The 11392-nt window shown below is 43.6% G+C and overlaps 3 protein-coding genes across 3 annotated transcripts; 2 read left to right on the top strand and 1 right to left on the bottom strand.

Moving 5' to 3' along the window:
* Positions 1-672: 672 nt before the first annotated feature.
* Positions 673-7212, bottom strand: CCR75_002001 (uncharacterized protein). Its single transcript, XM_067960101.1, has 6 exons — positions 6105-7212; positions 5944-6036; positions 3007-5858; positions 2735-2937; positions 2375-2674; positions 673-2352 (listed from the first exon to the last, which is right to left on the bottom strand). The coding sequence occupies exons 1-4, from the start codon at positions 7167-7169 to the stop codon at positions 2823-2825; spliced, it is 4125 nt and encodes a 1374-aa protein (XP_067820858.1). The 5' UTR covers positions 7170-7212; the 3' UTR covers positions 673-2352; positions 2375-2674; positions 2735-2822.
* Positions 1063-2133, top strand: CCR75_002002 (uncharacterized protein; the record flags this gene model as incomplete). The annotated part of the gene is made up of 1 exon (XM_067960102.1): positions 1063-2133. One exon carries the CDS (start codon positions 1063-1065, stop codon positions 2131-2133), a length of 1071 nt encoding a protein of 356 aa, XP_067820861.1.
* A 1387-nt stretch (positions 7213-8599) lies between the features above and the next one.
* On the top strand, positions 8600-10796 carry CCR75_002000 (uncharacterized protein). Its single transcript, XM_067960100.1, has 4 exons — positions 8600-9994; positions 10056-10396; positions 10444-10539; positions 10620-10796. Exons 1-4 carry the CDS (start codon positions 8708-8710, stop codon positions 10657-10659), a joined length of 1764 nt encoding a protein of 587 aa, XP_067820859.1. The 5' UTR covers positions 8600-8707; the 3' UTR covers positions 10660-10796.
* The last annotated feature ends 596 nt before the right edge of the window (positions 10797-11392 follow it).

Genomic DNA, 11392 nt, shown 5'->3' with positions numbered 1-11392 from the left:
AAGTTTAGTTTCCCATAAAAGCGTATACTGCCTTTCTCAGGTCTTTGCAATGATCTGTGAGAGATAGAAGCCTTTCTAAGGTTTATTCATTAATATATGTTGAATGCCAGGAATACTCCATCATGTTCACGTTAATGCCAGCCACACACACCTGAATATAAGACGACATTAACCCTGTGAAATTGCTGGATTATTCAATCTGACACGACACAAACTTGCTCTACATATGGTGATATAGCAGCTCCTATCTCACCCAACAAGCCAATTCGTGGCAAATGTGAAAATTTAAAGTGCCCTCAATGTATGTATGTATGTACCTTGCCGCATAGCAACACGCTTGAAAGTATCCACGAAATTGGTCACATGGCTGTCAGTATTAAGCGAATGTTGCAGTCCCGATATTGCAAATAATGTCATCGACTTTGTCTCGGCAGTGTGTGTAGTAAGTACCACTCCTACATACTTGTCGCAGATTGTACGTAATGAAAACATCCAACTTCTTAAAACTTTACATCTCGAACACACGGACTTTCCATTGTGGTCGTTGAAGAGGAGCCTTTTCACCTTGACATTTCAGGTGCAATATACTCGGTTCCGTATCACGCTATCGACGCAAAATGCTAGCCTCGAACGCCACGAAAACTCTTCATTATTCAATGAACCCTCGTATCGCTTTGCAGAAAATTTCTCACAAGCACCATCAGAAGCAGTTTCTCTTGTATTAAACTAAAAAAAAAGGCTCTAATGCTTTACCTAGGGGTTTGCCAGAAGCCACCTGTTTTTTCGAGCAGCTCAATGAACATCTCTACTTTCGCACTGGCTTGACATTTGTAATAGAAAGCGATACAAACATCAAGTTGTCTTGCTATTGTAACATGCAGGGTCCTATCCACGTTTTCGCTCATCTTATGCTTTGTCAGTGCTCGGCTATCCCAAGCAGACGGCGTCAAGACTGACTCGTCCTTTCATTCTTCATTTGACTTGACGCTCGATCACTCGATCGTTTCTCGGGAGCTTATTTGAGCGACAACAGGCTTCGATAACGTGCACAAAGTGATTCGAATGTACGCTCTAAACGTCGTAGTAGTGGCATCCGTGGCTCTTGTGGTCGCTGTGAATGCATCCGCGCATCGTACTCTACAGGCTGTCGACTTTCGTGACGACATAGAGGAGGCAATTAATGCCGCCCGCAAAGCCAAAGGACTTTCAAAATTGTGCATTAACAATAAGCTCATGGACGCTGCGCAAACTCAAGCGAACGATATGGCCGAGAACAATTTAGTCAAGACTACAGGCTCTGACAAATCGTCGCTTAAGGATCGTGCCCTTGCGCACGGTTTTAAAGGTGAAGTCGTAACCGAGGTCGTAGCTGCTGGCTACCGGACCGCAGTAAGTGTTGTCGACGCGTGGTCCAAGTCGCAGACTGCTCTTGAAACAATATTTAGCCCAACGATTACTGTCCTCGGTCCTGGTTACGCGTTTGACAAGACAAAGAAATTTATTCACTTTTGGGCCGTGGACTTTTCAACCGGTGGATGTGGTGATTCGGAGTCGAGTGACCCGATCCCAAAGAATACGGACAATCAAGAGAGCGATGCAAGTGCAAGTGTCGACAGCGGCAATGAGAACGACGCCACTGCGCCAAGTAGTGAGGCGGAGGAGGAAAAAACTTCCGTTGTGACACCGATAACTGATCCCGATGATGCGTCGACTAACCCTGATAAACCAGCTGTGGTAACGGCTGCAGCACCAGCTGGTAATGAAGAAGAGACCACTGAAAATCCACCTCCATCTAATGGGGTTGACGATGCCGCGACACCAGATGTCGCGGACGATTCCGGGAACGAGGATATTTCTGACGCTTCTCCTGCTCCAGGTGCGCCGGCTCCTCTCAATTCAAATGCTCCTGAATTAGAAGTTCCTACTTCAGATGCATCTGATTCAGAAGCTTCTCCTATTCCTGCTTCAGATGCTCCTGAATCAGAAGGTCCTGCTTTGGATGCATCTGAGTTAGAAGCTTCTCCTATTCCCGCTTCAGATGCTCCTGAATTAGAAGTATCTACTTTAGATGCATCTGATTTAGAAGCTTCTCCTATTCCAGCTTCAAATGCTCCTGTTCCTCCCTCAGTTTAGCGGTGCCATAATGACTTGTGTGTATGCTCATGGAAAATTCTAGATGAAATGCGAGGTATTCAGACTAGGCTTGTTTTATACTTTATAGAGACTTTTTGCAACCTTGTGAATATACCTTCAGCATCGTAGACTTGGTTTCGGATGAATACTCGTGTGTCTTCGAATGCGCCTATACTGTCTTCATAAGTGAAAACTACAAGTAGACAATCGCTTGTCCGACTGCGCTCTGTAAACAACGCGCAGTACCAATTATTTCAAATGACTAGTCTTGATCCATTAATCGTTTCCATGCATTAACAACAAGTTCCAAACGACGTTTCTCGTCAATAGTTACTTGTGGCATTCTAAGATTTTAGACGATAGTGTATATAGGCACTCCTACACATTGACCAACCACATCATGTCAAAAGTGTCCGCCAATCTGGCAAACTATGCGATTATTGGCGTCAAAAAGTGACTTTTAAAGCTTCGACAATACATCAAAATTGCAAGCGTCGATGAAAAGCAATTGTTCATGAAACAATGCCACCACTTGCATGCACTAGTAGTTATCGAAAAATTATGAGAAATAAACAAAAGCAATTTCCATGAGCGGGCGTACCTATTGCTGGAGCGACGAATTGTGGATCGTTCGATTCATACTCGCTCCTCAATCACGCGTTGGTTCATTTGCCTTGGTATGCCATGAATTAATCATCGTCGGCATAGAGTGACGACTTGGATAACAGCACTGGCATCTGAATCGGCTGACCAGCAGCAATCTTGCTTTCGAGCTCCATTGCAGTGACTCGAAGATCAAGCCACCTACGAGAAAACACACAACTAAGTTCCAACCGACCAAATGACATTTGATACAAAAAAACAAAAACGTACTCTTTCACGGCCAGCACCGAGTAAGGCAAGAGATTATCCGATACTTTGTCCGTAGTGGAATACTTTCCAGCAAGCGACTCTAATTGATCCGATACGTCGGCAAGATCGACTGGTGATAACGTTTCATTGTCTTTACGAACCGCCGTCTTTGCCGTCGCATTTTGAGTAAGGACCTCGATCCACTCGCGCTGTTCCTCGAACGTTGGCGCGCACAAAACTAGTTTCTGGTACCCACTATCGACAGAGAAGCAATTGAAAAGCACAACGCGGGATCCTTGAGAATGATCCAATTGATTGGACAACTCGGTCACGACACTCCCAATAATGTTAAGTTCACGCTTAATAGGGCCATTTTCAATGTCAGCATAGCCCAACTTGTTGTTTTGCAACGAAAAGAATTTGTGTTTCCACGTCGTTTTGTATATAAACCCCTGCTTCATTAACATGCCTTTTTTCTTCCACGTCGCTTGGGTCATTTGTTTGCCCAATAGATTGCCCGTCTCGCTCTGATGGTCAATGTATTTCTTCGCCGCAACATAAATCGATTCAAGCAGTCGATTCAGTCGCATTTGAATGTGAATATCCATCTGTGGTTGCAGTGACGTGTGTTTAATGTATTCTTCCGAGATACTCCGTATTTTAGCCGGTAAACTATTCGCACTCTTGTAATCCGATGTGGGTGTGTTATGACCACTACTATACGGACGACTGCTGGGTGAAGATATTGTGATGGACAAAGGGGTGCCCGAGTTCCGCGGAGACGCCACGGGTGATGTACGAGGAGATGACCACGGTGAGGACGAACCCATTCGTTTGTGGACCGTTTCCACTAAACTATTGGAGCTATGCGATCGTGAACGTCGCACGCTGTCAATGGGCTCTTCACTTCCAAGTGACATGTTAAAATCCGCCGCGACAGCATCGATTTGGCGACGGCTATGTGGTGGGGTATTTACAAAGGAAGCTCCTTTTTGAGTCCATCCATGCGGTTTCATGGCACGAAGGGCAATGAGTGTCTGGAAAAAGCTGCGTACTTCGCTATGCCAATGCAAAAACAGTCGAATAAAAGACCGCAAGAGTTCAAAGCGCAATTTATCAGCATGTCGTTCGGGAAAACAGTCCCAGCAATTGTATAGAAACTCTAACGTTGTCAACACGACCTGGGTATGCTCCGAGTCCAAGAGAATGCGTAGTGCAGAGCACAGAAAACGAAAGTCAAATGAAGGAGGAAGCAGTGAAACTTCATCGCCTGCTGGAATCGAGTATTGATCGTCTTGATGAAAGTTCCAGCGATCGTTGTTTTCCAAGTGCGATAGCCGATACGAGCTCAAACGAACGCGCCAGCTTCGAATCATATACATCCAAACACCTAAGAGTTCCACGGAACCAATGACTGCCGTCACATCGTGCACGTTCGTACTACTTAAGAGGAACTTGGTCATCGGATTAATTAAGCTCGGATTCGACAACATCGTACAAGACAATTTGTACAGCGTCGGAGGAAGCCAGCCCGACTTTTGTGTCTTTAATTCTAAAAAGAAAACCATAAGCACTTGCGTATAGCCTGGCAAATGAATCCATCCAATCTTTTTATTCAAAACAGCCAATGTGTCGAGAACATACCACAACCACTGGTCGACCAGAAGAATATTCAGAGTATTTGCTTCTCCCACAAGCCGCCGAAATCGCGATCGCCAAGCTTCTGACGTTACTTCGTACTTATCCTCTGCTTCCTCTTCTTGAAATCGCAAAGCTTTTTCTCCGTATTCATCATAAATGGCTTTATGAAACCTTCGCCAATCCAAGTGAGCTTCTAATCCATCCATCGCAAACAAATTCGCGTCAGCATTCATGCGAAACTCACCAGCAAGCTCCGGGACAGGTTCAATATAGGATTCAGACCACAGCTGATACAATTCGACCCCAAAACTTGGTAATCGAAAGCAAAGTACCGACAACATCCTCGCAACGAAAAACATGAGATTATTGTTCATGACCCCACGAACAGAAACAGTTTGCAAAACACAGTACTTGGTCTCTACAAGCATTGCTCGTAATTTTAAGCCAAACTCCAAGTCTTTTCTTGAAATCTTATGCGTATGTTTCGCACCAAACATGGTAATCGCAACAGCCGAGTCAAAACCTAACAATGGCAAATCACTTAGCTCGGCGCGCTTGACTAAGTAAAAGAGCAATTCGTATATTACATTGCGAAGCGTGTAGTGCCGAACACGAATATTATCCAACAAGAAGTGCCACAGCCGTAAGAGAATATGTTTCGTTTCTTCTAATGCTTCTGCGGAGACATAGACCCACGACAGCATTGATACTTTGTGCGAGACTTGCAACATCTTGAGTATCTTGGTTGCTTTCCTCACTTTGCCTTCTTTATCATCCTTTTGTCGAGTCGTCATCAGTTCCACTAAATCTTGCATTTTCTCCAACAACCGCTGGGCTTCAAATGGAATCACCACCTTGAAATTACGTGGATGTTTCTTATTGCCAGCTGGAACGACTCCTACAATCACAGAACTTGACGACGAGATGCCATTTTCGCTATTGACACCGCATCGTAGCTGTCGAACATCGGGAATGCGCTTGAATAATATCGTGCCATAAATCACGCCCACTTGATGCCCTTTTAATGTAAGACTATGCTCAAACTTGCTTGTTACATATTGCTCCGAGAAGCCAAGGCCGTCCATACCAAAATTAGGATCTGCGTCCAATCTCTTCTTCATTCGCTCTTGAATCGCATCTTCAAAAATCTTTTCCAACGATAACCAAGTTTGACCAAATAAGATTGAATTTTTAATTTCCGCATCAAAATGCACGATCACATTGGGTAAAGCCTACGTAAAAATAGTACCCCACCACGCCCACATGTCAATACATACTCAAGTAGCTATCAAAAACTCAATTTCTAAAAGCACGCACCGCTGTTTCACACTCGTATTTCTCCAACAAACTCAGGAAACCTCCGTCGGGATCATTCGACATTTGACCGCGACCAACTAAAACTTGACGCACCTACAATATCGACAAGTGTTTATAAAGCGTTAACGATACCAATCATTGTCATAAATACAAAACCGTACCTCTAATGTGAGTGTAGCAGACATGAGCTCATCAAAAGTACTATAGCGCGAAATGGACGGAAGATAGTCGGTTGCTGTCGTCCATTCCACGCCAATTGGGTCTTGCGCAACAAGCGTATCGGCAACATGTTCATCTTCTGTTTTCGACTCGCCCTTGGGCTGACTATTGGGTCGTGGCACACGAGACGACAAGACCGCGAGTCTCGCAAGAGACTGAAAACTGACTTCATTAATTTCTCCAAGTTCGCGCTTAAAAGCGTGCTTGAGTTTATTGCTCATGTAGAATTTCTCATCCGTTCCTATCGTGCACTTGTAGCTCACCCCAAATTTTTTCAACGGCAACGAGGCATCTTCTTGAAAATCGTGTCCTTCCGGTCGATCCAATTCATTTGCAATAGCAGGCATCATGAGCCCCACCTCACTTACCGAGATGTTCCATTCACTGCATTGTTCCATGTAGCAATTAAACACTACCCGTCCATTGTCGCAGCCAATTAAATGATGATCGTGATGCACCGGTCCGGTCGCAATGCTCCATAAATTGACTTTTGTTTCACCAATTAAATACTTGGCATTGAATTTTCGCGTTGAGAAGACTTTGACCAATAAATTTCGATCGGGTAACTCACGAAGCGGCGCTTTGTACTCAAATGCAATCAACAAGCCTTTGTAATTTGGATTTAAATCCGATTTAATCACAGGTGTCGCGTACGGAGCGGTTTCGTTCGGGTCGTCCCAGTAAAACTCGACATACGGGTCACTTTTCCCGCTAAATCGTCGTCCTTGTAAATTGCGGCATTGAATCCCGGAAATGCGGACACGAAACAAACACTCTTCATCGCTCTTTTTTTCCATTGGGTCAAATACTCGCTGTAAGAATTTCGGACTCCGTCGGGAAGTGTCGGGACTACCCGAGTAGACTTCGCCAAACTCGCGTGTGGCTTGTGAGAGCTGATTTAATTCTCCTAGACTACGCATCGATAGCTGATTCATTGCTTCGATAGTTAACGGACGCGGTGGGCCGCTATAGCTTGCGCGCTGACGGGGACGGTCGCTGACGTGCATTCTCGTTAAACGGCAAGAGTGATGGTCCGGGACTGTTTGCTGGAATTGTAGCACGAGAAAGGTAGTTGGCACAAATCGATCCAAAATACGAGGATTCAATATACACAGTGTTAGCAATAGCACATTAAAGAAGAGCTTCGGGCGAGCAAGCACTTACGTGGTCAAGCGCGCGTCGTTGTCTCCTGAATGGCCAATTCAAGATTTTTCCCCTTTTCGTTTATGGACGAGGTGGACGTTTATGGTGTGGACCACACAAAATGATTGTGCATGTTGAAGTTACGGGATTGTCCTGGTGTGAAAACAAACCCCTTCACAAGAATTATTTAGATGAGATAGGAATACCGTACCCCCTTTTTATAAGAATTACAGTCAAGATTACGAAATTCACTTTTTATGGATCATTCTAATTTGCGATATACAGGTGGAGGCGTGGTTATAGAGCATGGAATCGTCACACCGTTGGCTGCGATACTCCGTCGTAATGGTCGACCTGTCTGATGACAACGTTGTTTACAAGCTACCCGCGATACAATTCTATGTTAATTGGCAAGGGTAGCAGGTGAAGCCCAGGGAAAGTTGAGGTGCGATTTCCACAACTTGTGGCATGGTCACGATCAAGAGATAATGTCGACCGATTTGTCACTGCTGAAGATTGCTTGTCGTTATTGAAATCCACAATCCATCACATTTCGGGTGACTGGCTTATCTAATTTCCCAAAAATCGCGTCAGGCGTGCGGTATCGAGCTGAAATGTAAATCGGCCGAAAATTAGTATTTCTCGCGTCAATTTTGAGGTTTGTCCCAGGATGTAAATTGTCTTTCGCGACCAAAAATATGTCAACGATGCTTCCTGCAGCGAGAATAAAGCTTCCTAAAATTCCATTTTTGTACAGTCAAGGAACAATTTAATATCTGGTGGATTGTTCCTTGACTGTATAAGACTGAAATTTGAAGAAGCTTTATTCTTAACCGCGGCATTATACGACATTGCTAAATGTGCAACTTCATACAATTTAATGCAGTTAGCAACTTCACGAGCATAAGTTGACGAGATAGCGCTATTTATCATGCAAACCATCGAAAGCAACTTAAGCAGGAGCATCTCAAGCAAGCGCAATTTAATAAATTCAACTTTTAAAACATTTAGTCAAAACCGGCCGAGTTATCAATTTAGAACAGGGCTTCATTGCGAAATACAGATTAAAGCACGCCCGCCATGATAAATTTAGAGCTTTTTTCAATACTACCAAAAAAATGTGCCAACTGGTCGCAAATAACCAAATTCTGGCCTATAAGTCTGTAGCCACCGGCGTAATTATCATCGAAGTGAAACTTGATCGAACTCCCAGCGAGAACAGCACTCTTCTCCGCAACCTCGCCTCGTCATGCCTCACAACACCGTCACCCCAGCAGGTACGCAATGTACATTAAGCAACTCTGATGCTTTGCAACTGCAGCAAAGCGTATAATGTTAAAGAGGAAGCTTCTTTCTTCAAAGCGAGTATGCTGTACACACAAAAGTATCTTAATGCTCTACAATGTTCACAGCGATCATAACCGAATGCAGTCAACCCGCGGCGACTAATTGCACGTCACCAATCAATTCTTCGAACGATGAAGATGACGCGAAATTGCTTGATTCAATGCTCGCGTTCAACACGGTCTTAAGCGAACAAAGTCACAAACTCCACGACGTGGAGCAGCTCCAGCGCATGAATGAGCAATTACGCACTGAAGTCGCAGATCTTACAAGTGCCTTGCTCGCTCGAGATCTAGAGCTTATGCAACTACGAGAACGCTGCCAGGTTCTTGAAACGGCACGAGAACAGCCGGATCAAGGTATTAAAGCGCTTTACACTACCAACTCAATCACAACGGACAAAGAGTTCTTGAAAACCGCACTGCCCGTATTGACAGCAACAGATACGAGTACGAAAGAATCGTTCTATCGTGTTGACAGCCTCAGTAGCACCGCAACCGCTTCATCGACTTCATCGTTATGTAATGAGTTAGGCGAAGGAGGGACGAAGAAGTCTTGGACGTCCTCTTGTAGTCCGCCAATGAGCCAACGACGTTCCTCATTTGAACAACCGAAGAGCTCGCTTTTAGAGAAACCAGTTGCAATGTCCGCCGGCTTTCTTCGGAAATCCAGTCGCACTTTATCTGGACGTTTAACTGTCAGCGACTTGGGACTTTTTCACAATGAAGACGATGATCAGAATCCGGAGATGGAACCGTATCAAGCTTTAAGAGCTTCACGATTGAATACTAAGAAGCAGCTTAAAGACTCGTACGAGGATAATGTCATGAAAGTTCTACCAACGAGAAGCCAAAGTCAGCGTAATCTGTTTGAAGGCGTGGATGAATGTATTCAAGCAAACATGAAGCAGCATCGAGCTGATGTAGATGCAACAAATCCTCACGCTTTGGATGCTAATAATTTAACGTACAGGGAGTTCCTCCAACGCCTCAGTCTTCCTGCTTCTCGTGACCTTTTGGACAAAATTCGCACGTTTGTGGGATCGATTCTAGGACCACGTGGTGACGGAAAACCGCCACGGTCAACGGACTATGTTGAGTATGATTTCTACGGCAATTCTAAGTTCCGGGATCGTTGCAATGACTTCTTTTCAAGCATGGAAGATACGTTACAAAACCACGTAATGTGGCGTCATGTAGGTGACGCTACCATGGCGAAAGCACGTGATGGCATTGAAAAGTACGTGATGGACAAAGTATCCGATATTGCATTGAATCAACTTGAAGAATGCCAGCAGTGGAGAAAAGAAGATGAAAAACTGCTTCGACGGATGCAAATATTGTCGGTACGTTAATGACGTCGTCGAGTGGTATTTTTTTGTTGACTGATCACTGAAATGCTCGTAGTTTGTAACCCCAGCGATGCTAGATATCAAGCCGTGTATGCGCAATGAGGTCGTATGGTCAATGGCTGAGGACGAATTGCGACGAATTAATTCGTTTCGGTCGCCAGGAGATAAAATTAAGTGCATTGTTCGGTGCTGCAACGTGATTTTTAGTGGTTTAAACTTAGCACGAGGCGATTCAAAAAGTCGTCCAGGGGCTGATGATTTTCTTCCACTTTTTATTTACATTGTGCTACATTCGCGAATAAATCGACTACATGCAAATTGCGAGTACATTTCAGCTTATCGGAATCAAGCCGATTTAATGTCAAAGTGGGAATTTCAAAGACGGCATATGATTATGTTCGATGCCTGCTGATCAAGTTTTGCAATGTGTGTTACTGGTTCAGGGCTGGATACTGTTTTGTGAATTTAAGAAGCGCTATTGAATTTATTATGATGATGGATGGATCGATGCTGACCATATCACACGACGAATTTCAAAGGTAAAAACCCCGTTTATTTTCTCTTTTTTTATCGTTAAGCTGTGGGATTTACGCGAATCTTTGCATTGGGTCTATGATAGGTTGTATACTGAACAAGAGAAGCTCTTGTTTTCTTCTTAAATGTATGGGCCACTAAATATTGACTCGTTCTTCGACGAAGCAACGTTTTATGCCTAAGAATTTAGTTAAAAAATCGGGTAAAATTCTGACTATAAATTTTATACTGAAATAAGTCCAAAATTGTGTGACGCAATCTTTTTGTTTGAATTAACTTAAATGCTTTAAAAATTCTTTTTAAAGCAATAAATACGAAAGGCACATCGTCTTTTGGCATTTCACCTTTAATGTGTTACCAATCACATTATGGTAAGATACTTATATTTTTTAGGGAAATGTGATTTCCACCCCATGCAAGAAATAAATAACCGTCGCTGCCAACTTGATTTGGGTAAGCCAATCAGAAGCCTCATGTATTTCGCTGGGCAGAAATAAATCATCGTGTTGATTCCAGTTGATTTACTGTCCAATATCCTACCTTTTGAATTGTAAACAAGCGGGTCCTAGCGCTCAATATCTATCACAATACCATACTCCATACTCAATTTATATCTTATCTTTATGAGGCTCTTCTTAAATGCTTCCACCACCAAGCAATGGCCCTGATATATGCAGTTCGCGAATTCACTCCTGCAGAAGGGTATGCTGTGTCTACCCTTCGTTCCGACAAAAACAAGACTATTTTTGTAACAGGGTGTATCGTTACATGAAATTAACACTTGTTGTGTACCTTTTCAATAATTAATATATTATTGAAAAGGTAGATAATATTTGAGGACTATTACTTTACATGGTA

This window comes from Bremia lactucae, linkage group LG12, assembly GCF_004359215.1.
Source record: "Bremia lactucae strain SF5 linkage group LG12, whole genome shotgun sequence".
NCBI classification, from domain to species: Eukaryota; Oomycota; class Peronosporomycetes; order Peronosporales; family Peronosporaceae; genus Bremia; species Bremia lactucae.
Note: the sequence above shows the minus strand (reverse complement) of the source record. Positions and strands in the feature narration are given on the sequence as shown.

What these genes read in the sequence shown, in the direction of transcription:
- CCR75_002001 (XM_067960101.1), bottom strand. Translation starts at nt 7,169, where the DNA reads ATGCACGTCAGCGACCGTCCCCGTCAGCGCGCAAGCTATAGCGGCCCA. An exon ending in AATACGAGTGTGAAACAGCG is followed by an intron (nt 5,859 to 5,943) that starts GTGCGTGCTTTT and finishes ATTTTTACGTAG; the next exon opens with GCTTTACCCAATGTGATCGT. An exon ending in TCGGTGCTGGCCGTGAAAGA is followed by an intron (nt 2,938 to 3,006) that starts GTACGTTTTTGT and finishes GTTTTCTCGTAG; the next exon opens with GTGGCTTGATCTTCGAGTCA.
- CCR75_002000 (XM_067960100.1), top strand. Translation starts at nt 8,708, where the DNA reads ATGTTCACAGCGATCATAACCGAATGCAGTCAACCCGCGGCGACTAAT. An exon ending in GACGGATGCAAATATTGTCG is followed by an intron (nt 9,995 to 10,055) that starts GTACGTTAATGA and finishes AAATGCTCGTAG; the next exon opens with TTTGTAACCCCAGCGATGCT. An exon ending in TCACACGACGAATTTCAAAG is followed by an intron (nt 10,540 to 10,619) that starts GTAAAAACCCCG and finishes GGTCTATGATAG; the next exon opens with GTTGTATACTGAACAAGAGA.